The sequence below is a fragment of the Sabethes cyaneus genome, chromosome 1 (genome assembly GCF_943734655.1).
Source record: "Sabethes cyaneus chromosome 1, idSabCyanKW18_F2, whole genome shotgun sequence".
Classification (NCBI taxonomy): domain Eukaryota; kingdom Metazoa; phylum Arthropoda; class Insecta; order Diptera; family Culicidae; genus Sabethes; species Sabethes cyaneus.
In genome coordinates this window covers 152,767,704-152,795,133 of record NC_071353.1, presented here as the reverse complement: position 1 = coordinate 152,795,133, position 27,430 = coordinate 152,767,704, and the positions used below count along the sequence as shown (strand labels likewise).

The following is a 27,430-nucleotide window of genomic DNA, read 5'->3' as shown; positions in this document are numbered from 1 at the left end:
TTCTGGTAAGATACTGGTCAGATTTCGCTCCAGGTAATGACAAAATTATGATTAAATTCTGAACAGAATCTGGTACAGATATTGGACAAATTTTTATCTCGACAGATTCTTGTCCAAATTTTAGTCATCTTTTAAGCAGATTCCAGTCAGATGCTGACCCGAATTTTTGCCTGGATTGAATTCAGGTCCAAATTTTGTTCAGATTCTGCTCCAGATTCTGATCTGATTTCAGTCCAGGATCTGGTCAGATTCTGGTTCATCTTCTGGTCCAAATCTTGGTCAGATTTTGCTCAGATTTTGATCCAGATTCTGGTTAGATTCTGGTCCATCTTCAGGATCAATTGCTAGTCAGATTTTGGTCAAATACTGGTCCAACTTCTGAACTGATTCCTGTCCAAATTCTACTCTAGATTCTGGTCGGATTCAGGTCCAGATTTTGGTCAGATTCTGGTAAAGGTTCTGCTCTAAATTCGGCTCTAAATTTTGGTCAGTTTCAGGTCCAAATTCAGGTCTGATCCAGCTTCAGATTTTAGTCCAGAATATGATCTAGATTGCTGTTAAACTGACAGATTTTGGTCAAATTTCAATACAAATCCCGGTCAAAATTTGGTCCAGATACTGCTCCAGTTTGGGTTCCAGATTATGGTCCAGACTCTTGTCAGATTCTGGTCAGATTCTGGTTCAAATCCTGATCAGATTCTGGTCTAAATTCCTGTACAAGTTTTGGTCAGATTCTAGTCCAGATTCCGGTCCTGATTCTGGTCTGAATTTTGTCCTAGATTCTAGTCAGATTCAGGTCAAGATTTTGGTTAAGACTCTAGTCAGATTATGCTCCAGATTTTGTTCCAGATTATAGTCTAGATTACTGTTCTGCTTTTGGACAGATTTTGGTCAGTTTCCAGTCCAGATTCTGCTCAGTTTCTGGTCCAAATGCTGGTAAAGATTTTGGTTCAGATTATGGTCCAAATGTTGATCAGAATCTGACCCAGATTCTGGCCCCTCTTCTGGGCTAAATCCTGACCAAATTCTGGTCAGTTTGCGGTTATGGTTTTGGTCAGATTCTGGTCCAAATTCTGCATAGATTCTGGTCCAAATCCTGGTCAGATTTTGGTCAGAATCTGCTCAAATTTTTGTCCAGACTCTGGTCAGATCCTGGTCTAAATTATGGTTAGATTGTAGTCCAGATTCTGGCCAAATTCTAGTCCCTATTTCGGTCCACATTCTGATCAGGTTCTGGTCCTGGTTCTGGTCAGATTCCGGACAGAATTTGGTACAGATTTTAGTCATCTTTTCAGCAGATTCAAAACAGATGCTGGACCAGATTCTTGCCCAGATTCTGGTTATAATTCAGGTTCAGATTTTGGTCCAGATTCTGGTCCAAATCCTGATCAGCTTCTGGTCTAAATTCTGACCAGATTCAGGCCTAGATTTTGGCACAAATTCTGGGACATCTTCTGGTATAAATCCTGGTCAGATTCTGGTCAAAATTCCTGTTCAGATTTTTGTCAGATTCTGGTATAGAATCTGGTCCAGCTTCTGGGCCAAATTCTGCTCTAAATTCTGGTCTGCTTCAGGTTCAGCTACTGGTCCAAATTCTGATATAAATTCTGGCCATATTCAGAACCCGATTTTTGTCCATCTTCTGGTTCAAATCCTGGTCAAATTCTGGTCTATATTCTGGTCAGATTCTAAATTTGGTCCAAATTTTGGTCAGATTCTGATCCAGATTTTGCTGCTTCTGGTCCAAATTCTCGTCGAATTCTGGTTCAGATTCTCGTCAGAGTTTGGTCCAGATTCTGTTCAGATTCTGCTATAGAATCTGGTCCATCTTTTGGTACAAATGCTGCTCAGATTCTGGTCTGCATTACTGTCCAGGTGTTGGACAGATTTTGATCAAATTCTGGTCCAGATTATGGTCCATTTCTTGGTACATATCCTGGCTAGATTCTTATTAGATTTTGGTCAGATTCTATTCCAGATTTCGGTTCAAATTATGGTCCATCTCCTAGTACAAATCCTTGTCAGATTCTGGTCAAAATTTCTGTACAGATCCTGGTCAGATGTTGATCATATTCTGGTCCAGATTCTGGTCCGTCTTCTGGTACAAAAACTGCTTAGATTCTGGTCTAAATTTCTGTTCAGATTCAGGTCCAGCTGCTGGTCAGATTCTGGTCCTTATTTTGATCAGACTCCGGTCCCGATTGGTCAGATTATGGTGTAGATTCTGGTCTAAATTCCTGTACAGATTTTGGTTGGATTCTGGTATACAATCTGGTCCAGCTTCTGGGCCAAATTCTGCTCTAAATTCTGATCTGCTTCAGGAGGACCTGCTTCAAGACCAGCTTCTGGTCCAAATTCTGATCTAAATTTTGGTCATATTCAGGTCCAGATTTTTCTCCAGATTCTGGTCAGATACTGCCCCAGATTTTGGACCAGATTATGATCTAGATTCCTGTTCAGCTTTTGGGTAGATTTTGGTCAGACTATGTTCCAAATTCTGGTCAGAAGTATGGTCCAGTTTCTGGTCGGATTCTGCCTCAGATTATTGTTCGGATTCATGTCCATTTTCTGATCCCAATCCTGGTCAAATTTTGGTCTAGAGTCTGGTCCAAGTCCCGGTCCAAATTTAGGTTCCAGTTTTAGCTAATTCTGGTCCAAATTCTCGTCAAATTCTGATCCAGATTCTCATCAGAGTTTGGTCCAGATTCTGGTCTAAATCTAGGTTCAAATTCTGGCCAATTTATGGCCCAAATCCTGGTCCACATTCTGGTTAGATTTTGGACTAGATCCCGGTATAGACTCTGGCTCAATTCTGGCCCAGATTGTGGTCCAGTTTCTGGTCAGATTCTGATCCAGATTTTGGTAAGATTCTGGACAGTTACTGGTACGAATCCTAGTTAGATTCCGATTATGATTCTTGTCCAAATTCTGCACTAGATTCTGGTAGGATTCAGGTCCAGAATTTGGTCAGTTTCCGGTCCAAATTCTGGTCCATGTTTCGTTCAATTTCTAATCAAATTCTGATCTAGATTCGGGTCAGATTTTGGTATAAATCCCGGTCCAAATTTTGGTCAATTTCTGGTCCAGATTCTGCCCTAGATTCAATTCTAATTCAGGTCTAGATTTTGGTTCAGATTCTGGTCAAACAAATTCTAGTCCATATTATGATCAGATTCTGCAATAGATTCTGATCCAAATTCTGCTCTAAATACTGGTCAGATTCTGCTTCAGATTTTGGTCCAGATTATGGTCTAGATTGCTGTTCGACTTTTGGACAGATTCTAGTCAGATTTCGGTCCAGGTTTGGTTTGGTTTGGTGCAGATTATGGTCTAAATTTTGATCAAAATGTGGTCCAGATTCTGTTCAGATTCTGGTTCCTCTTCTGGTCTAAATCCTGGCCAAATTCTAGTCAAGAGTTTGGTCCAGATTATGATTCAAATTCTGGTCAGACGACGTTGGACCAGATTCTGGTCTAGACTCTGGTTGAATTCTGGCCCAGATTTGATCCAGTTACTGGTCAGATTCTAATCCAGATTTTGGTAATATTCTGGATAGGTACAGGTCCGATTTCTAATCAGATTCCAGTCAGAATTCTGATCAGATTCGGGAAAGTTTCTGATTCAGATTGAACTGGACTGAAAAATCGTAGTTCTGTTTATTTTATAATTCTTTTTTGAGCGTACGCACTCTCAGCCACGAAAAGGTGCTTTACCCTATTAAATCTCACGCCTTCTAGAAAGCATCATGTTGTAAAAATGCAATTTACTTTAAACAAGCACATCATAACGGTAATATTTCAGATAGTTACTTCCTGATAGAACACCAAAAGTAATATATTTTCCCCACCCAAGTGCAAAAAGAAAGAGCGGCAGCTGCTTTCAGGCGTACAATTGTTTCCGTTTCCTTTCCGAATCTTATTGAAGCGCAACCCAACACCATCTCAATCATCCCCGTTCACGGTTTTTTGAACGTCGGTTGAAAGAATCTTCACCTTCCGTGCCAGCAGCAGGAGCAGTAGTTGAAGTAAATACAATCGAAAAAAAACCCTTATCAAACCTGGCTGGCCACCTATCAAGCGACCAGAACCAGAACATTTTCATTTATTCCGGTGCTCCGAAAGCCAGTAAAAAATAACACACAATGTGAACAACACATTCATTTGCATCCTTACCCTCCTCTCGGTCTCGGTCTCGGTCTCAGCATCCGCAGGGGGGCAGTAAATTTCCTGCTGACCGACCGGAAGGAAGTTACCTGGCCAGGTTCTATCTAGAATTGGTTTTCCAGAGGCCTTCCCGGAAGTAACATTCATTTTGCGGTTGATTTAAAACTACATACCTACTGGTGGATGTGGATGGATAAATGATGCCTAAAAAATTCTCTTCGGTTGGGCTCGGCTGGTAGGACTCTATTTAGAGTCCATTTCATCCGTTCCCGGAGATGTGCTTAAAACCTCAAGAGGGGTTCTGCTGGCTGCAGTGATTATTTTGCTCTAGAGTTTATTAAATTAAGAACAATGAGGATGCTCTGAGGAGAAGCAGTCCAAACAGTGCTTGGGACTGGCCAGCAGGCAGGGTGAAATGAAAAAGAATACAAAAGGATGACTTTTGCCGACGGACGACGGTCCAGCTGTCCAGCCACTCTGAAATACGTTTCGAATGGGTGTGCACATACATGTTCTGCACACACACACACACACAAACGGATTGTGATCCCTTGCAAACGGACACATTCGTCTCGTCGGTCGGTCGGTCGGGAGTTGTTTTGGTAGAAGAAACTTTTCCGAACGATTCAACTAGTCAGTGGCTGGCAGAGTGGAAATGATATTCCTGGGATTATTTCCTATTAACTCGAGAACATTGTGTGGGTGGGGATCCAAACTATAGGGAGAAGGGGTATTTCAACCTGTCTCATCTTAATACTACTTGTTAGCAAGTGGATTACTCATTTTGAAACAAGCTTTACAGGAGCTGGAAATTAAATGTAGTGCTTTGTACTAGGCGCTGCGATGGCAGCGAGCGCGTAAATCTTTCAATGAATAATTCCGCTGCTGTTTTAGATGTTGCAACATGTTTCGCTGGAAGGCCCAAAATGGCCGGAAAATGTAAATTATCTCACCCGTGCTGACTGACTGTGCGATTCTGGGCTGGGGCGTTTTGTAGTACATGTTCATTAGTAGCAGTGGTCCTTTGTTTATCTGTCCGTCCGGCCCGCCTGTGTTTACCGTCGCGTCCACCGGTCGTGCCATCGCATCGGTTTATTTTCTCTGGACAGGCTAATGTTTGCGTTAGTTTATTTGGTTGGCTGGACAGGGGTTGTCCTAATGTTCGAGGACCTTCGCATTTCCCTGACTGTGTCCCCAAAGCTTTCAATGCTTTCGTTCGTGTGAAGTAGATGAAAAAAGTATGAAGGTCTGTGCTAGGGACACGGACGTGTCTACGTAGAACTACGAATGTAGATAACATTCGACAATACGTAGCATTTTACAAATGTTCAACAAATTTATAATTTGCTACATTACTAACAAATGCCTTCAAATACCATTTTCATCAATTTGCACATCATTTGTATCAACTGCTTGTTTGAAGAATTTCCTGTTTCACTAATTAATTAAGTTTTTGGCCCTTTCTTAGATTTTTTCCTCCGTTTCTTTTAGTTTTTCGTCTTTTAAGTTTTGCTTTCTTCTATTCCTTTGTTTCTTCACTTTCTTATATTTGTCTTGTTTGTCTTCCTTGCCTTTCTATGATTTGAATTTTTCCATTTTTTTTTACTTTGAACTTTTCTTCCTTTAATTTGAGTTTTACTTCCTTTTCTTTGAGTTTCTTTCCGTTACTTGGAGTTGTCCCTTCTTGCCTTTGATTTCTTCTTCCTTGTCCGTGAGTTTTTCTTCATTTCCTTTGGGTTGTTTTCTTTTTCCTTGGAGTTTTCTTCCTTTTCTTTAAATTTTCCTTCCATTTCTTTGAGTTTTTTTCTTTCCTCTGAGTTTAGATTCGTTTGCTTTAGTTTTCCTTCCTTTTCTTTGAAGATTTTCTTCCTTTTCCTTAAAAATTTTCTTCCTTTTCTTTGATTTTTCCTTCCTTAGCATTGAATTTGTCTTCTTTTCCTCGGAGGTTGGCTCGCTTTGCTTTAGTTTTTCTTTGTTTGCTTTGAGTTCACCTTTTTTCTTTTTTTCCTTTTTTTCTTTTGACTTTTTCTTCTTTTCCTCGAATTTTTGCTTTGAATTTTATTTTCTTTGATTTGAGTTTTATTTCCCTTCCTTTTGAGTTTTCTTTCTTTTAAGTACTCTCTATTGAGTTTTGCTTCCTTATCTCTAAGTTTTCCTTCTTTAACTTCGAGTTATAGTTCCTGTTCTTTGTGATTTCTTTCCTCTTCTTCGCATTTTTCATTCTTTCCTTTTCCCTTGAGTTTAGTTCCTTTGATTTCTTCTGTCTTTCTTTAGAGTGTTCCTTTCTCTCCTTCAAGTTTTGCTTCCATTCTTTCCTTTGCTTGCTGCGATTTGAGTTTTCTTTCTTTTTATTGAGTTTCTCTACCTTATCTTTGAGTTTTCCTTCTTTTCCTTTGAATTTTGCTTCATTTCCTTCCTTCGTTTTATTAGATTTGAGTTGTCATTCCTTTCCTAGTGGTTTTTCTTCCTTTCTTTTGAGTTATTCTTTTCCTTAGACTTTTTCGTCCTTTCCTTGGAGTTTTCCTTCCTTTTCTTTGTGTATTCCTTCCTTTCCTTAAATATTTGTTCTTTGTTTTGAGTTTTTTCTCCTTTGAGTTTAGGTTCGTTTGCTTTAGTTTTTCTTCTTGTCCTTGCAGATTTTCTTCCTTTTGCTTGAAGATCTTCTTCTTTTTCTTTAAATTTTCCTTCCTTTCCATTGAACTTTTCTTTATTTCCTCGGAGGTTAGCTATCTTTGTTTTAGTTTTTCTTCGTTTGCTTTGAGTTAACCTTTTTGCTTTGAGTTTTCTTCTCTTCTTTTGACTTTTTCTTCTTTTCCTCGAATCTTTGCTTTGAATTTTCATTCCTTTGTTTTCCTTTGATTTGAGTTTTATTTCCCGTCCTTTGAGTTTTCTTGCTTTTAAGTTCTTTCTTCCGAGTTTTGCTTCCTTATCTTTAAGTTTTCCTTCTTTATCTTCGAGTTCTAGTTCTTGTTCTTTGTGGTTTCTTTCCTCTCCCTTTGATTTCTTCTATATTTCTTCAGAGTGTTCCTTTCTTTCCTTCAAGTTTTGCTTGCTTTCTTTCCTTTGTTTGCTGTGATTTGAGTGTCTTTCTTTTTATTGAGTTTTAATTCCTTATCTTTGAGTTTTCCTTCTTTTCCTTTGCGTTTTGCTTCATTTCCTTTCCTTGCGGCTTTCCTTCCTTTGCTTTTGAGTTATTCTTCCTTTTCTAAGACTTTTCCGTCCTTTCCTTGGAGTTGTCCCTCCTTTTCTTTGTGTATTCCTTGCTTTCCTTATATATTTGTTCTTTGCTTGGAGTATTTCGTCCTTTGAGTTTTATTTTTTTTTGTTTTCTTTAGTCTTCGTTGAGTTTTTCTTTCTTTTAAGTTGTTCTCTCCTTCGAATTTTGGTTCCTTATCTTTAGTTTTCCTCACTTAACTTTGAATTTCCTCCCCCTTGAAGGTTTTTCCTCTCTTTTGCGCTTTTCTCCATTTCTTTTGAGTTTTTCTGCCATTTCTCTGAATTATGTTGAATTTGTTGCTTTGTATTTTCTCTTCCTTTGAGCTCCCTTCCTTTTCTATGAGTATTCCTTTCTTTTTTTAGATGCTTTCTTCCTTTATTTTAAGTATTTCGCCTTTTCCTTTGAATTTTGCTTATGTTTTCCTTGATTAGAATTTCCCTTCCTTTCTAGAGTTTATTTCTTTTCTATGAATTTCTATTTCTAGTCCTATTCCTGGAGTTTTTCTTCCTTTCCTCTGTGTATAGTTTTCTTTCCATAAATTTTTATTCTTTTTTTTAGTTAACGTCCTTTCCTTTAAGTTTCCCTTCCTTTGCTTTGAGTTTTTCGTCCTACTGTTAGATTTTTTCTTCCTTTTCTCTGAGTTTTTATCCTTTTCATTGAGTTTTTCTTTTTTTCCTCAGAAGTATGCGCTCTTTCATTTGAGTTTTCCTTCTTTTTCTTTAATGTTTTCTTTTTTTTCTTCGAATCTTTGCTTTCTTTTCTTTGAATTTTCTTTCCTTTCTATTGTGTTTTTCCTCCTTTTCTTTGATATTTTCTTTTGTTTTTTTTCTTTTCGTCGAATCGTTGCTTAGTTTGGTTTGAATTTTCCTGCTTTCTTATGAGTTTTTCTTTTGAGTTTTGCTTGTTTTATTTTTGTAGTTTTCTTTTTTTTTCCTCGGAGTTTTGCTTTCTTTGCTTTTGTTTCTTTTTCTCCATATAATTTCAATTTTTACCTTGTTGGGTACATTTTCCACTGCGACCAGTTATTTGACAATGCAATTTCAATACACTGAAGTCGCTTTTTACGCTGTTTTTTACGCGACTTTTTTTACGCGAATTTCGGAATTTACTCGGTTTTTTTTCGCGAATTTCGGGATTTACGCGGTTTTTTTACGCGATTTTCCGAATTTACGCGGTTTTATTACGCGATTTTCGGAATTTACGCGGATGTGCTCAAAACGTCTATTTTTTCGCGTAGTGTTGAAATCCACAAATTTTTTTTTACGCGAAATTTTGGTTTTTTTATGCGAATTTCGGAATTTACGCGGTTTTTAACGCGAATTTCGGAATTTATGCGAGACGTATCCTTCGCGTAAAAAGCGACTTGAGTGTACTTTCCAAAACTTTTTTTTGAGTTTTTATTCTTCTCTTTTGAATTTTGCTTCCCTTTCTTTAGGTTCTCCTTTTCCTTTAAATTTTGCTTCGTTTTCTTTCAATAAGAAGAAGTAAAACTCAAAGGAAAGAAAGAAAAACTAAATGAAAACTACTTAACTAAAAGTTCAAAAGAAAGGATGGATAATTCAAAATAAAAAAAGCAAAGATTTGAGAAAAAGAAGAAAAATTCAAAGAAAATCCCAAAGCGAAAAAGGTTAAAGTAAAGAAAGTAAAATTCCGAGAAAAAGAAGAAAAATTCAAAGGAAAACTCAAAGAAAAAAATTAAAAAACTAATGCAAAAGAGGCATAAAAGAAAAGCATTAATTTTTTCTTTCTTTCCTGAGTTTGAGTTCTGATGTCTTTGCTTTTTTCTCTTCAGTTGAGTTTTTCTTCTTTTTCTTTGCGTTTTTCTTTCTTTTCTCGGATCTTTGTTTTCTTTCCTTCGTGTTTTCCTTCTTTTTCTTTGAATTTTTCTTCTTTCTCTCGTAGTTTTGCTTTCTTTGCTTTCTTTGTTTTAGGTTTTCTTCACTAGCTCTTACTTTGCCTTCCTTTCCTTTGAGTTTTTCTTTTTTGCCTGGGATCTTTGCTTTCTTTGCTTTGTGTTTTCTCTTCTTTTTCTTCAAGTAAACCAACAATATGCTTTAGTTTATCTTTGTTTGCTTCGAGTTTGGTTCCTTTGCTTAGAGTTTTTCTTCTTTTCCTTTGATTTCTTTCCTTTCTTTTGAGTCTTTGCTTTCCTTGGTTTAAATTTTCCTACCTTCTTATAAGTGTTACTTTCCTTTCTAGTGAGTTTTTCTTTCTTTATTTTGATTTTTTTCACTTTCCTGAGTTTTCCTTCCTTTCCTTTGAATTTTTCTTCGTTCCCTCGGAGGTTTGCTTTCTTTGCTTTAGTTTCACTTTCGTTTTCTTTAAATTTCAATAGTTTCCTTTGAGATTTTATTTGTTTCTTTTGAATTTTCCTTCCCTTGCTTAGAGTTTTCTTTTTTCCTTTGAATTTTGCTTTCTTTTCTTTGAATCTTGCTTTAAAAAGAAGAAGCAAAACTCAGAGGATCGAAAGGAAAAAATGAAAAACTCTAATAAAAGAATGGCTTTTCTTTAAATCTTTTTGCAAACAGAAGAAGCCAAACTCAAAGGAAGGAGAGGAAAACTTTTTTTTCTTTGCACGTTTCTCTTTGAAGTTTATTTTTGTTCCTCCGACCTTTGCTTTCTTTTCTTTGAGTTTCCTTTTCTCTTTTTCCTTTTCTTGTACGTTCTTCTTTCTTTCTTTTAATCTATTCTTTCCTGAGTTTACCTTCTTTCTTCTTTCTCTCCGAGGTTTGCTTTCTTGGTTTTAGTTTCTCTTTTTTTTTATTAAATTTCAATAGTTTCCTTTGAGTTTTTATTTGTTCCTTTTGAATTTTACTTCCCTTCCTTAGTTTTCCTTTTTCCTTTGAATTTGGTTTCTTTTGCTTTAAAAAGAGAAACTCAAAGGATCGAAAGAAAAACTTTTAAATCAAAACCTAAAAGAAAGAATAGCTAGTTCAAAGCAAAGAAAGCAAAGATTTGAGAAAAAGAGGAAAATCGAAGCAAAAAAAGAGAAGCTAAAGCAAAGAAAGCAAAACTCAGAAAAAAAGAAAAAAAAATCGAAACAAAAGAAAAAACTCAATGCAAACACAAAAACTAAAACATAAAAGAAACACTTTAAGTTTTACTTTCTTTCCTAAGTTTGAGTTTTACTGTCTTTGCTTTTCCCTCTTTAGTGTATTGACCTTTCCTTCGAGTTTTACATCATTTCCTTTGACTTTTTCTTCTTTTCCTTGGAATCAGGCAGCAAATTTGCTTTCTTCGCTTTAGTTTTTCTTCTTTTCCTTTAAGTTTTGCTTTTCCTGAAATCCTTGTTTTCTTTGATTTTAATTTTCCTTTCTTTCTTTTAAGTTTTTATTCATTTCCTTTGAGTTTTTCTTTTTTTTCTTTGTATTTTCTTACTCTCTTTTGAGTTTTTCTTTTTTTTCTTTTGAATTTTCCTTCCTTTTCTTCGAGTTTTCCTTTTCCTATGATTTTTTCTTCCTTTTCGTTGAATCTTCCTGCAAAAAGAAGAAGCCAAACTCAAAGGAAGGAAAGAAAAACTTTTCTTTGAAGTTTACTTTCGTTTCACGGACCTTTGGTTTCTTTTCTTTGAATTTTCATCTTTCTCTTTGATTTTTCTTTTCCTCGGAGTTTTACTTTCTTTGCTTTGACTTTTCCTTCCTTTCCTTTCAGTTTTTCTTCTTTTCCTCGAACTTTTTTTTTCCTTTTTTTGATCCAAATATCTTTAAAACCCATTGAAAAATGACTAAGTTATAAGTTTAAGCGTGCAAAGCATAATTACTTTTCGTTACATGTCCATTTATCGTACTTTTAAAATGCACCCTAATATAGAAAACAAACACGTAGTTCTACGTTAAAAACTAACCAACTACTGTTTACCAGTAGCATGTCCATTAATGAGAGCCTACCAAATAAGGTTGGTTCCCAGTGAAAATGGTCCTCCCCAAAGTGGTCACAACGAGCCAGCCAATTTCGGCTGACTCAGTGTGATCAAAGAACTGACTGATTGAACGGAATTGGTAATTTAGCGAGCAAATAACCGGGCTCGATGTTGAGAACGAAACTAAACCAAATTACTCCACAATTAGCGCTCGCATTCTCAATGCCGCAATCGGGTAAAGTTTGTTTGATTTTGCAACCGTCAACCATCAATGCAGTGTAATTCAGTGAGAAGGCACTCCGTGCCATAAACCGTAAATCACAACATGAAACTGATTTTAATTGAATTCAGCACCAATTGAATTCACAATTAGCGGAAATAGTTTTCACCGTCTGTCATGCCTGCCACAAATCCGAATTGATCCGTGATCCGTGACCGAATTAAGCGCTTACAGGAAGCAAATAAATCTCACCATTTTGTTTGAAAATCGCTTCACAGGCATCGTCCGCATCCAGGTGGTTCGGCAGACTGCCGCAGAATTTGTTCCGATCTTGATGGTTGATGGTTGCTGTTGTGGCTGCCGGTCCCGTTCCCTCTCGGCAGTCCATCCGGTGGCACAGTTCACTGTCGTCATCGCCGCAGGGCCCTCGGAAATCGTCACCCGGAGTCAGGTCCGGGGGAACGTTCGATTTTATGCCATCCGCCGTGTGATTGTGACTGATGACGGTGTTGTTGTTATTGTTGTTGTTATTATTATTGTTGTTTATGTAGTGATACGGCTGATAGGACTGACTGTGGTCCGATTTTAGATTATCTGGAAAGAAAGGATACAAAACATTTAGTTATAACTAATTATTATTCAGCGGTTTAAATTTATCAGGGCTCGACCACCATATTCATCTTCCATTCCCCTGGCACGACCTGGGCGTTCGCGGTAGTCGACAGAAGCTTTAAACCATCGAGTCGCACTCGCCTCCCAACCCTCGAGATCAAACAGCTAGTGCGCGGTATTTATAACGAAAATTCGTCGCCAACCCAAAAAAATATTTTTTTTAATATTTTGCTTTCATCTTTCTTCAGTGGTTTGCTTTACCTCTTCTCACCCTCCCCCTGGTTAATAATATCTAAATTTCCGTGCTGATCGAGATGATCTTATACATATAGAACACTCTCTCAAAAAAAAACTCAAAAAAAAAGTCAGAAAACTATATTCTGTCACATGAAAATATTTGGAAATAAACAAATCAACTGAACAGAAATGGAGTAAAAATGGGTCAAAAAAGAGAAATAATGGGATAGAAAAGGAAGAACAGAAAATGAGAAAATGTGGAAGCAAGGAAGCGGAGAATAGAAAGGGAAAAAATGGAGAAAAGAGAAGACGGAAGACGAAAGGGATGAAACGGAAAAGTAAAACAGACATTTTCGAGTCGTGGGAAAAGCAGGACATAAGAGGAAGAACAGATGAACCGGATTTAAAAAAAGAAAACAGTCGAAACGGGACAGAAAATGACAAAAAAGAGACGGCTGCTCTTGGTTTGAAAAGGGGAAAAAAGATAAAAACCGGAACAGAGGAGACTATGGACTCAGGAAAAGTGCAAGAAACGGTACAGGAAAAGATGAGAAAAGGAACAAAGAAAGATGCGGATAGAAAACAGTAAACACGAACGAGATAAATAGGCAAACAATAGAAATCAGAACAGAAAGGAAGAATAGTGTGTGTGTGTGTGTGTGTGTGTGTGTGTGTGTGTGTGTGTGTGTGTGTGTGTGTGAAAGAGAGAGAAAAAAAAACGATAAGGCAAACGAGTAAAACAGGAAAAAGAAGTAAAATGGACAGTAAAAGGAGACAGCTGGGACATAAAAAACGAGAAAATGTTACAGAAAAAAAGATAAGCAAAACAGGACAAACGGACCAAAGAAAAAGGTCGAAATCCTGGTCTAAATTCTGCTCTAGATTCTGGTTGGGTTCCAGTACATCTACTGGTACAAATTCTGATCCGATTCATGATCGGTTTGTGACTGATCAGTCCTATCGCATGAGTTATAATATAAGCCGATGACTCTCTTCATCTGAGTAATTAATGATTGCCGCTGATCGAACCCCGACAGCATCCAAGCCGCCCGTTATCTACTCGAAGCTGCGCACGTAACTCGTAGACGTGATAGTAGACAACAGAAAAGACGGAGAAACGGGGTACCGAAAAAAGTGGAAAAATGGAATAGACGAATACGAAACCCGAGAAGGAAAGGAGATAGAGAGTGAGAAAATATAAAAACTGGTGGCGGAAAAAATGGAAAAAGAAAAGAGAAAAGCCGAAAAACGAGAAAGAAAATAACAAAAACCCAATGAAAAATATAAGGGAAAACAGGACTGACAATAGGACGAAACGGGACAGACAATGAAAAAACACTGAACAATGAAACGGGAAACACAGAAGGAAAGTAAGAAAAATAGAAGCAAAATGAGAGAATAAAGCAAAAAAACGGTGCAAAAGCAGAAAAAAAACAAAACACTGCACGTGACCACGTGACGACATAATTTTCGTTTTTGTTATTACTTCTTTTCGTCATCCTTTAGTCACATTTTTGTTACTTTTTTAACCTACTTTCTTCATCTTTTTGTCTATTTCTCGTCGCACTTTTGTTGCCTTTTCGTTGTTTTTTCTGTTTCATCGCAGCATTTACCAACGTTTTTTCGTCCATTTTCGTCATCTATTCGTTGCCTCCTTATTTTCAACTTCGTTTTAAGTCTATCGCAGTTCGCCTTTCATCCTCCCGTTTACGTGTTCTTCTCTTGCCGTTCTTTATTCGTTTTTATGTTGCATTTTCCTTTTGCGTCTTTCCTTGGGTCGTTTTGTTGACTCTTTGTGTTGACTCTTTCTATTCACGGCCTTTTCGTTGTTTTTCCATTGTTTCGTGATCGTCTTTTGCTGGGCTTGTCGTCTATCTTTTTGACATTGTTCTGGCGTCTTTTTATCACGTTTTTGTTGGCTTTTGTTTTCTTTTCGTTCAATTTTTTGTCGTATTTTCATTGTTTTTTCGTCACTTTGCACTGTCTTTCAATCGTATCTTCGTATCTTTTGTAATTTTTAACGTCTTTTTACATTTTTATTGCCTTTCATTGTCTTTTCGCCGTCTTTTCGTAACGTTTTCTTTATTTTTTAGTCGAATTTTCGTTGTCTTTTAGTCATCTTCGGTCATCTTTGTATATGGTTCTCGTCACTTTTTCGATGTTTCTCTGCTGTCTCTTCGTCTTCTCCTTGTCGCCTTTCCGTGGCCTTTTCAGCCGATTTGTCGTCGTAATTTCGTTGTCTTTTGTTTTATTTTCATACTTTCATCGGCTTTTTATTATCTTTCCGGCGCCATCTGTTGGCCGTCTCTTTTTGTAATTGTCTTGGCGTCATTTCGTTACATATTTGTTGTTTTTGGTTTTATTGTCGCATTTTTTGTCGCATTTTTAGTGTCTTTAGTTGTCATTTCAAGTCATTTTTTAGTGATTTTTCATCGTTAATTCGTCGCCTATTACCATATTTTCGCTTTGTCTAACTTTTGCAGCCTTTTTATCGTCTCATCGGCATCTCTGTCGTTTTTTTTTCAATTTTCGTTGTTGCTTTTACATTTTTCATCTTTTCAACATCGTCTTTTCGTGACCGTTTCGTCATCTTTTAGTCGTTTTTCTATTATCATGTTTCGTCATCTTTTTGTCATGCTTTCGTTACGTTTTCGGCGTTTTCTCGTCGCCTTTCCCTGGTTTTTCCCTTGTATTGTTGTAATTTCGTTGTCTTTTGTCTTAGTTTCATACTCTCTTCATCGACTTTTTATTGCCTTTTCAGCGTCGTCAGTTGGCCGTCTTTTCTGCTTTTTTTTGTCATTGTCTTGGCGTCTTTTCGTTACATTTTTGTTGTCTTTTGGTTTTTCGTTTCTTTTTTTGGCGTATTTTTATTATTTTTTAGTCACTTTTCGTCATTTTTAAATTGTTTCTTTATTGCCTTTTCATCGTCTTTTGTCATGTTCTTGTATCGTACTTTTATAGTCCTTTCATCTATGCTGTTTTTTTTTTAATTTTCGTTGTTATTTTAACGTTTTTGTGCATTTTTGCTGCCTTTTATCGTCTATCGTCGTAATTTTTCGTCGGTCTTGTGGTTGCCTTTTTGTCACTTTTTCGGTGTTTACTCGTCGCCTCCTCGCCATCTTTTCATAATCTTCTCGTCACCTTTTAATAATCTTTTTGTTATCTTTCCGGTGCCGTCTGTTGGTGGTATTTATTGCTTCTTTGTCATTATCTTACCGCCTTTTCGTCACATTTTTGTTGTTTTTCGTTTTTTTTTGTTCCATTTTTTGACGTATTTTTTTGTCTATTCGTCACTCTTCGTAATCTTTTAGTCGTAAGTTTTCTTCATCTTTTGCTTTTTTGTCATTGTCTTGGCGTCTTTGCTGTCTTTCGTTTTCCTTCCGTCCCATTTTAGTTGTATTTTAATTGTCTTTTCGACATCTTTTAGTCATATCTTCGTTACCTTTTTGTAGTGTTTTGTGATTTTTCGTCGTCTTTTACCATATTTTTGCTGTCCATTATTCATCACACTTTTGTAATGTTTTCATTGTCTCATCATCGACATTCGTTTTATATTCAAATTTCAGCGTCGGGTTTGCAGTTTTGTTGTCTTTCATTGTGCTTTCGCCACTTTTCGCCACTTTTGCGTCATTATTGTCGTATTTCGTTGTCTTTCAATCGTCTTTTGCCATCTTTTCGACACGATTTCGGCGTTTTCTGTCCCTAAGTCGTCTCCTCGTAGCTTTTCGTGGGCTTTTGTAGTTTTTTTTGTCTTTTTGTCTTATTAGACTAGTCAAATTCAGTGTCTTTTTATCGATTTTTCGTCGTCTGGTCCCCATGTTGGTCGTCTTTTTTTTAGGTTTTTCATCGTTTTTAGGCGTCTCTTCGTGGCATTCTTGTGATCTTTCATTGACTGAAGTTTTTTTTTGGAGCGTCTTAGTAGAATTCGAAACCTGAAATTAACTAGAAGATTAAAACTTTACCAAAGTGAAATCTACTATTTTCATTTATTCGTGACAGATGCGTATTTCGCCTACGACTAACTTCGAAAACAGACACTGATGAAGCCTGCAAGTCGTAGGTGAAATACGCATCTGTCACGAATAAATAAAAATAGTAGTATTTAATGTGAAAAAAGTTTTATTCTTTTATTTAATTTCAGATCTTTCATTATCTTTTTTGTACCAATTTTTTTGCTTTTTCGTCAATTTTTCGTCATCTTTTTGCTTTCTTTTTATCGTCTTTTTGCCCTTTTTGTCATTATTTTTTATTTTTGTGTGCTATTTAGGCGTTTTTTCGTTGCATTTTTGTTGTATTTCATCGTTTTCTGACGTATTTTTTCATATTTGTATCGAATATTGTTATATACATTGAGGTATTTTCATCATCTATTCACCATTTGTTCGGCACTTTTTGATTGACTGTCAGTCCTATTTCCGATTCTTTATCACAGTCTATTCTTTGTCTTTTTGTCGACTATACGCAATCTTTTTGTCGTGTTTTTTTTTCATAGAACTACGTCTTACTACAGGGTGTCAATCTAAAATTTGGGACAGCGCGCACGGACTATGAAAGAATTAAAAACTCTGAACGCTAACAGCTCTTCCAATTCAGGCTCTTAGGCAACTTAGGCGACACGCATTTCTTGCCAAATTCGAAATCCAACTGTAATTTTTTTGTTTCCCCTATTAAGTATCGCTGAATGCAGTTGCCTGTAGTTCAGTATCTACTCTGGCTAAATATGACAGCGCTTAAAATGATCAACTCCATAATCCATTAGAACCTTTATCTGCAAACTAGGATCGGTAACCACAGTTTGAATCTTGTGCAACTCAATAAATGAGTCGATAAAATTATAAAACCGATTGATAGATTAATTATATCTTAAACTGTAAATTATGACCACCAAACCGCCATTATTTTGTGTTCCTTTAGTCTTTGAAGGAACATTAACATTGATAATTCGTTTAAAATTTTCAAGATACATAATCTTTTATGCTCGACGAGATGGCGATCTTTAGCATAGAATTTAAAAAATGTACATTTTGAGTGCAATCTCCAACAAGGGGTAGGGCAAAAAAAGCGTTAGGACATGTCCGGCTTTGTAGCCGGTCTCGGCCAGTGGCCATGGTGATGAAGATTGCCCTTACCATTCCTTAGGTTGACTCCAAACATTAAAAAGTTAGAAAGCTATTTGAGTTTAGCTAAACGCTAGTGTGTCCCGTGCGGGTCGCCCTATAGGAGCTGTGCTCGTATGTTTCGTCCTATCAGCAAGGACAGCCAAGTGAAAATTTCTAGAAAATAACATGGTAATCATATGCAGCCGAGGCTGTGTTTGCTTCCAGCAGTAGCAGCAGGATGCTGCACTGCCATTGTTGCCATTGTCGTGTGTTTCTTGTTTCGTTTTTTTTTCTGCTCTCGTTCATCTCGTGCTCGTGGCTCTATTCGAAGGTTGAACACATGAGGCAAGTACCGCTACCGTTGTTCGTTGGAGACATTCAATTTAATTGAAAACAACGGTTAACGAGCGAGAAAATTTATGACGACAAAATGACAGGATTTGAAACTCGAGCAACGAGCTCGAAAGAGGAGTGTTCGAAAGTATGCTAGAATTGTGGTGGTTTTTTTGTTCCACTAGCCTGGCGCGTTGAAGATGCGGGAGACATTTTAATGCACTTGAAAAGTACCGCGAGACACCATTATTAAAGAACTTTGAAGGTAAAAAATCTGGTTATATTTTGGACAAAGGGTAATCCTTCAGTTTAATTTGAAATCTACACCAAGCAAACTGATTTCGACGAATTGAATACCTGATGACTCTGAAGTGATTAGTAATTAAAATCCAGAATCGTGACTTCACGCGAATCCGCGATGAAGCCTTGACTCCACGAATCTAGTTAAAAATTCAATTCCAAAGTAACAATCCGGCTTTTTAATTAAAGCACACCTCCGCACGTTCGCGACAGCCGCTTCTTCCGTGCTTAACACACTCCCTTGGCATCAGATTGGCATTTCGAGTCACAAAATCTGATTGCGTCGTGGGTGGCCCCCACATCAGCATCAGCTGGCACGTAAATTCCGAAGACAATTGTTGCCGGCAGCCTACCTGCACTCCGCCGATCGACGACCGACGGCGGGACGTGGTGCCTTCACCGTAATGAATATAATTTGATTCCGGAACAGGCGCACCGGGAGGACTAGGGAGGAAGGAAAGTCGGTAATTAATCGGGGGTTTTCTGGTGGAATTCCTTCGCGTTCGGCTAAAGCGTGGGAAATCAAGAGTTGATGACATGGCACTTCATAATTATCCTGGTATTTTTCGCTGCCTGAATTGTTGCAAAAATTAACCTTAAGCTAAAAATAACTATTTCTTTTAAAGTAAGGATCCTTTCAGTGCATGTAAGATGGTCGCACGACGACGACGACGACGGTTTTTAAACCGTCCAACAGCGCCGGTTCGACACATCCGGAAAAGAAACTCTGCAGTAGAAATTGCAAACACGCGAACCTTTTCAGGGCGTGCGCTATTGTTTGTACTGCTGCTGGTGTTGTTGGCTGCACCGGATGCTAATGGTACCAGTCCAGGATCCAGGAAACACTGCGCTGTCTGTGCTTCTGCTTCTACACTGGCAAGTCGTAAATTGCGGGAGTTAAATTGAAATTAAAGGATTAATATTAAAACTATGCAGCTGAAACAAAACCTCAGCGCAGCCCTGCTGCTAGCAGCACAGCAAGCAAACGCAATTATCCCGGCCAGTAGTGGCAGCCAGTGGGATCAGTCGTCGGGGTCGGTTGTGACCGAGATTAAACCGTGGCTCCGCTCTGCTGTTTGGATTATGAATAGGAACCTCAATCTTGAGAGCGTTTCTCCACTGGTGAACTCGTTGTGTGCCGATTGCCAACATCTGAGCCTTTCAAATGAATCTAAAATTTACTAAACCTAATTAATAAAATAGTCGTAGAGCAAAAGGAAATTTTTTAGCAACTTTTTCTACGTGCCTATGAATTAGATTCAGGTAGCTTGTTTTGAATTAAATTTTTCCCGGAAATGAGTTTCGACAGAGGAATGGAGACGCGTGATTTTTTTTCGTAATTACAAAAATAAGAATATTTCTGGCAACGAAATAGTCGCCACTTCATATTTATCATGCTTCAGCGAGAGAGAACAAACATTTTTCGGAGACAAATTACCATAGAAAATGTCAACTCTCTCTGTCTAGCGGAAAAATGGTTAGCCATTACTTTAACAACATACCCAGATAACTAGAATCTACCCAAGTAACAAAGTTAGTTAGTCGATACTCTTTTTATTGTTGTTACGTACATTTTAGACCTTCTTTTAAGTCTCATAAACATGCACGGCTATAGTAAATCAGTAAAAAACCTTACTTAGAACCAAACAGGACCACACTACAGGAGAGAGTTAAACAATTTAAAATCTTAAAATTTTTTAAGCGTATTCGTCTAAGTTTGACACTATCCTATCGCAATTATAAAGCAGTCATTGCAATTTAAATTAAATCAGTTAGTAATACTCCTAAGGTACAAATTGAGTTTTATTGTACTTTTTTAGCTATTTTTAAGATCAAATTTATAAAACTGATAATTCTTTTCGGATTTAAATTGCTTTTTCTCGGTGAAACCAGATAATAGCATTACAGATTACAGTAAATCTAGAGCTTTTTTTTGTATGTCTTTCAAGTTAAAAAAAAAGGATGGTTAGCTGATTTAGGTTATTCAGCATACCGAGTTTTATGCTTTATAGTTTTGAAGAATGGAGCAAAAAGCTGCATTTGTTAAAGGTGCCTGTGCTGCCAAGCAGCGAAAAATACAGTTAACTTTATTGCTGCTTATTAATGGAGCGTAATAAAACTACTTACGTTTAAGAACATTACACTCAAAGTGGTTTTAAAAATCTCCTTTAAAAATCGCAACCAAATAAGTTTAAAGTAGCAATAACAATACCGTTTCGATACTTTCGTGACGATTTAGCAATGATTTAAGCATGTTTTCGTAATGATTTGGGAATGATATTGTGACCATTTAGTGACGATTTAAGAATGATTTGAGAAAGATTTGGGAATGATTTAAGAATGACTCGGTGATAATTTAGGATTGATTCAGGAATGATTTGGTGATGATCCAGGAATGAATTCAAACAGATTTAGTGATGATTTAAGAAAGATTTGATGATGATTTAGGAATGATTTAGGAATGATTTAGTGATGATTTGGTGCAGATTTACGAATGATTTGGTGACGATTTAGAAACGATTTGATAAATTCTTTAGAAATTAATTAGGAATGATTTAATATTGATCCAGGAATGATTTAGCAATGATTTACGAATGATTTATAAATGATTTAACAATGATTTAGTGATGATTCAAGGATGATTTGATGATATTTCAAGAAGGAATTTGTGACGAAATCGTACCTGAGATTTAATGATGATTTTAGAAAATATATTGATGACTAGGGAAGGATTTAGTAATGATTTGAGAATAATTAAGAAATGATTTAGTAATGATTTAAGTATGATTTGGGAATGATTAAGGAATGATTTAGAAATGATTTAGCAATTATTTAGTGATGATTCCAGTACAATTTAAATATGATTTGGGAATGATTTAATGATGATTTAAGAATGATTTGATGATTCTTTAGAAATAACTTAGGAATTATTTGTTACTAGCTGACCCGACAAACTTCGTATTGCCACAAATTAACCTGTGTTGTACATAAATCATGAATCTCGGATGATCTTTGTCACAATCTCGAGTTTTGCAAGTCCCCCAGTGGGCGGCGCTTCCGACGGCGGGTCACCGGCAACACTCGCGACCGTCTCGTCCTGAATGATCTAGTGTTACTATAGATAGTTTTTGTGGTCTTGTATTGACTAATGTTTTATGGAAGCGTCTCGAATTTCTCGAGTTCGATTAGTTTTTGAGTTTCGCAAAAATTTCTGTTTTATTTGTATGAGAGTCCATATCCCCCTACCACAGGGGTGAGAGGTCTCTAACTATCATAAAATAAATTCAAGACTCAAAAATCTCCTACATGCTAAATTTGGTTCCATTTGCTTGATTAGTACTCAAATTATAAGGAAATTTGTATTTCATTTGTATGGGAGCCCACCCTCTTAAAGGGAAAGGGGTCGTAATACACCACAGAAAAAAAAATTCTACCATCTAAAACTCTCACATGCCAAATTTGGTTCCATTTGCTTGATTAGTTCTAAAGTTATGAGCAAATTTGTATTTCGTTTGAATGGGAGCCCCCCCCCTCCTAAAAAGGTAAGAAGTCCTAATTCATCATGGGAAAAATGGTTGCCTCCAAAAACACCCACATGCCAAATATGGTTCCATTTGCTTGATTAGTTATCGAATTATGAGGAAATTTGTATTTCATTTGTGTAGAAGCCCCCCCTCTTGAAGTGTGGAAGGATCCTAATTCACCGTAGAAAATATTTTTGCCTCCAAAAACCTCCACATGCCGAATTTGGTTCTATTTGCTTGATTAGTTCTCGAGTTATGGGGAAATTTGTAATTCATTTGTATTGGAGCCCCCCTCCTAATGTGGGAAGAGGTCCTAATTCATCACAGAAAAAATTCTTGCCTCCAAAAACACCTACACGCCAAATTTGGTTCCATTTGCTGGATTAGTTCTCGAGTTATGAGGAAATTTGTATTTCGTTTGTATAGGACCCCCCCATCCTAAAGTGGGGAGGGGTCCCAATTCATCATTGAAAAAACAATTGTCTCCAAAAACACATACATGCCAAATTTGGTTCAATTCGCTTGATTAGTTCTCGAGTTATGAGGAAATTTGTATTTCATTTGTACAGGAGCCCCTCCTCTTAAAGTGGGGAGGGGTCCTAATTCACCATAGAAAATTTTCTTGCTCTCGAAAACCTTCACATGCCAAATTTGGTTCCATTTGCTTGATTAGTTCTCGAGTTATGAGGAAATTTGTATGGAAGCCCCCCCTCTTAAAGGGGAGAGGAGTTAAAATTCCTCTTATAAAGAGGGGAGGGGTCTCAATTCACCATAGAATAAATTCTTGCCACCAAAAAAAACACCCACATGCCAAATGTTGTTCTATTGCTTGATTAGTTCTCGAGTTAGGAGGAAATTTGTATTTCATTTGTACAGGAGCCCCCCCTCTTAGAGTGGGGAGGGGTCCTAATTCACCGTAGAAAATTTTCTTGCCCTCGAAAACCTTCACATGCCAAATTTGGTTCCATTTGCTTGATTAGTTCTCGAGTTATGAGGAAATTTGTATGGAAGTCCCCCCTCTTAAAGGGGAGAGGAGTTATAATTCCTCTTATAAAGAGGGGAGGGGTCTCAATTCACCATAGAATAAATTCTTGTCACCAAAAAAAACACCCACATGCCAAATGTTGTTCTATTTGCTTGATTAGTTCTCGAGTTAGGAGGAAATTTGTATTTCATTTGTACAGGAGCCCCCCCTCTTAGAGTGGGGAGGGGTCCTAATTCACCGTAGAAAATTTTCTTGCCCTCGAAAACCTTCACATGCCAAAGTTGGTTCCATTTGCTTGATTAGTTCTCGAGTTATGAGGAAATTTGTATGGCAGCCCCCCCTCTTAAAGGAGAGAGGAGTTAAAATTCCTCTTATAAAGAGGGAGGGGTCTCAATTTACCATAGAATAAATTCTTGTCACCGAAAACACCCACATGCCAAATTTGGTTCTATTTGCTTGATTAGTTCTCGAGTTATGAGGAAATTTGTATTTCATTTGTACAGGAGCCCCCCCTCCTAAAGTGGGGAGAGATTCTTATTCATCATAGAAAACATTCTTGCCTCCAAAAACACCTACATGCCAAATTTGGTTCCATTTGCTGGATTAGCTCTCGAGTTATAAGGAAATTTGTATTTCGTTTGTATAGGAGCCCCCCCCCTCTTAAAGTGGGGAGGGGTCCCAATTCATCATAGAAAAAAATTTTGTCTTCAAAAACACACACATGCCAAATTTGGTTCCATTTGCTTGATTAGTTCTCGAGTTATGAGGAAATTGGTATTTCATTTGTACAGGAGCCCCCCCTCTTAAAGTGAGGAGGGGTCCTAATTCAACATAGAAAATTTTCTTGCCCTCGAAAACCTTCACATGCCAAATTTGGTTCCATTTGCTTGATTAGTTCTCGAGTTATGAGGAAATTGGTATGGAAACCCCCCCTCTTAAAGGGGAGAGGAGTTATAATTCCCCTTATAAAGAGGGGAGGGGTCTCAAATTACCCTAGAATAAATTCTTGTCACCGAAAACACCCACATGCCAAATTTGGTTCTATTTGCTTAATTAGTTCTCGAATTATGCAGAAATTTGTGTTTCATTTGTATGGGAGCCCCCCCTCTTAGTGGGGGGAGGGGTCTCTAACCATCACTAAAACCTTTCCTGGCCCTAAAAACCTCTACATGCAAATTTTCACGCCGATTGGTTTAGTAGTTTTTGATTCTATAAGGAACACAAAACAGACAGACAGACAGACAGACAGACAGACAGACAGACAGACAGACAGACAGACAGACAGACAGACAGACAGACAGACAGACAGACAGAAATCCTTCTTTATAGGTATAGATTATGGAATGTTTTAGTGATGATTTAAGAATAATTTAGTGATGATTTACGAATGATTTAGGAATGGTTTAGCAATGATTTAGCAATGATATGGTGATAATTTAAGAATGATTTAAGAATGATTTGCTGATGATTTGGGTATGATATACGAAAAATTCACGAATGATTTGGAAATGATTTAGTGATGATTTGAGAGTGATTTAGGAATGATTTAGTGATGGTTGAAGAATAATTCGATGATGATTTAGGAATGATTTGGTGACGTTTCAGGAAGGATTTAGTCATGATCTAAGAATGATTTGATGATGATTTGGGAATGATTTAGTAATGATTTAGTGATGATTTAAAAATGATTTGATAATTCTTTAGAAATGATTTAGGAATGATTTGGTACTCAAATGATTCACAATGATTTGGTATTGATCTAGAAAAGATTTAGTGATCATTTAGAAATAAATTAGTAATGAACTATGAATGATTTAAGAATGATTAAGAAATGATTTAGTTGGGATTCAGGAATAGCAATGATTTACGAATAATTTAGTGATGATTTACGAATGATTAGCTGATGATTTGGGAATGATTTAGGAATAATTTGGGAATGATTTAGAAATGATTTAGCAATGATTTGATGATGATTTAGGAATAATTCAAGAAAGATTTAGTGATAATTTAGTGATGCTTTAAAATGATTTGGGAATTATTTTGCGAATGATTTACTGATCATTTGGTGATGATTTTCGGATCAAATGAAAATAACAAATTTATAACAGGATAAGTTCTAAATAACAAGTTTTGTATAACAAAATCTCCTTTGCGTTTCGTTATAAACTTGTTCTCGTTAGTAGGTAAAATAACAAAAATTGTGACAAAATCTGCTCTAGGCACATATATCAAGTTACGATATAATTTGATCTAGTTTATATCAACACTAGTTACAAAAACCAGCATTCTGCCCTGCGTTATAACTAAAATGTAACAAAACGTGTTATAAGTAACAGAATGAGATCGAATCTTTGTAAAATATTTTGAGTGCCGCAGGTTTTCCTATCACATTTATAACAAACTTTTACAGAAATATCAACTGGAGCTATAATTCTGTAATATTTTTGTTAGAATCATCTGATCGGGTTACGAATAATTTAGGAATGATTTAGAAATGATTTTGCAATGATTTAGTGATGATTTAAGAGTGGTTTGATGATGATTTGAGAGTGATTTAAGAATAATTTGGTGATGATTTAAGAATGATTCGTTAATGATTTAGTAACGATTTGGTGATGATTCACGAATGATTTAATAATAACTTAGAAATGAATTGGTAATGATTCAGGAAAGATTTAGTGATGATCTAAGAATCATTTGATGATGATTGGGGAATGATTTAGGAATGATGTAATGATGATTTACGAATGATTTAGCAATAATTTAGTGATCATTTAAGAATGATTTGATGATTCTTTAGAAATGATTTAGGAATGATTTGATATTGATCTAGGAATGAATTAGTAATTAACTAGGAATGATTTAGGAATGACTTAGTGCAGACTCAGGAATAATTGCGCGATGGGTTAGGAATGATTTAGAAATGATTTAACAATGATTTAGTGATGATTTAGGAATGACTCGATGATGCTTTATGAATGATTTAGAAATGATTTAGCAACGATATAATGTTGATTTAAGAACGATTTCGTGATGATTTAAGTATTTAGTGACGATTCAATGATGATTTATGTATGATAGGATGATGATTAAGGAAGTATTTAGTCGAAGACCCCTCTAACAAAAAGACTGGCAGCTCTGTCAATATTCGGGAGACACTGATGGTAGCGCGCTCTGTTGATTAAGGTGGTCCATGGATATACCTGTGTGAGTGAATGCTAGTTTTCATACTACCAGGCCAGCATAGTCCAACAAACACCAATACAGAATTTTACTAACATCCATGCAAAGTTTACTAGCTTCGCTCAAAGAAACGACGCTGATGGTGACGCTGACGCATGACGTTTATATGGAAAAATAACAGGGATGCCAGTCTTGTTAATAGTGGTGTCTTCGATTTAGTGTTGATTTAGGAATAATTTAAAAACTATTTAGCGATAATTTAAGTATGATTTGAGAATGATTAAGGAATGATTTCAAACTGCATTGGTAAATCATTGACTGATTTCGTGATGATTGGGAACGATTTAGAAATGATTTAGCAATTATTTAGTGATGATTCGACGATGATTTGGGAACGATTTGATGGTGATTTAGGAATGATTTATAATGCTTCAATGACGATTTTGTAATTATTCAAGAATGATTTGAGGGATCACAAATGATCTGGTAATGATTTGGGATTCATTTGACGATTATCTAGAAGGGACTCGACGATTATTTAACAATGCCATCCGTCTATAGAAGAATTAAGTATTACAATGAACCTTTCTGAGAAGTACAATTAGAAACAGAAAACCATCGCTCATCAATATGCAATTCACGTCCCTGAAGCGTGTCCTTTAAAGCTTGCGGTATGACGCAAACGCCCACTCTACTCCAACTCCAACACAGCGCAGCGATCCGTTCGTTATTATTGCTTTTCTTTAACATAATTATAAAACTAGGAAACCGGATAGACAGCTTCGGCTCAAACTTCTTCAAATTTAATTCGCATCCTTAACAAAGTAATAAAGAAAAATTTTCCCTCTCTCTCTCTCTGGGGCTCTAGGAAGACATTCCATCCACTCTACTCCGAACGGGGAGCGGAAGAGGAGAACTGCTCTAAAAGTTCCACACCAAAACGAAGCAAATAAAAAAAACCTCAGAAGGAAAATTGAAAAACTTCCACACAGCACAGCAAAATCACGGCACACGGCCGCCAATTTTTGCTCCAACTGCCGACTGTTGTAGTGGGGATAAAAAGTTTTCATTCGATTGGATTCACTACGCTTCTTTGACCTGCTTCGAGAATCTAGAACCGAAACCGGAACCCGGAAGATTGCCGCAGCAGCAATCGGCACAAATTAGGTCCGCAAAAGCAATTTCCCCCCGCATTCTGGGGAGAGGGTCCAACCCAGGGAGGTTAGAAAATTAAGCTACTCACCGGTTGATTGTGCCCGCCGACCGGTTAATCCCTTCTCGTGGTGCCGTGACACGTTGGAACCCATTTTGGGCGGTGACCGATGGCCGTCGTCCTCGTTGCTGTTGTTGTTGTTATGGCAACTATCGGTTTCAGTAGAACTAATTAAATTCCTCGGATCATCATTATCATCACCGTGCTCGGAGCTGAGATTGGGAAGAACTAGTAGATGATGTTGCTGGTTCGAAACAAGCTTTATGCAGTCGTGATTTTCCGGCCCAGTTGTAACGACGCGGTGGACATTGTCCTCCTGGACGTTGACGTTGTCGTCGTCGTCCTCCTCGTTGTCGTCGTCGTTTACAAGCACGGCAATGTGGGCATGATAATTTCCGCTATCAGCGGGAGAGAACTCATCAATTTCAGTTCCATCTACTGCTGGGAAGCAGCTGATCGGTGATGGTGGTGGTTGTGGTTCAACG

General features: G+C 37.1%; 1 protein-coding gene across 1 annotated transcript in view; it reads right to left on the bottom strand.

Annotated features, from left to right (window-relative positions):
• LOC128732324 (uncharacterized) overlaps nt 1-27,053 on the bottom strand; it is a 105,670-nt gene extending 78,617 nt beyond the window's left edge. The window contains exons 1-2 of the mRNA XM_053825568.1: nt 26,976-27,053; nt 11,712-12,053 (exon numbers count right to left, since the gene is read on the bottom strand). Of these exons, the coding sequence (XP_053681543.1) occupies nt 11,712-12,053; nt 26,976-27,039 (406 nt within the window). The 5' untranslated portion in view covers nt 27,040-27,053. The remainder of the gene's footprint in view (nt 1-11,711; nt 12,054-26,975) is intronic.
• Between the last annotated feature and the right edge of the window lie 377 nt (nt 27,054-27,430).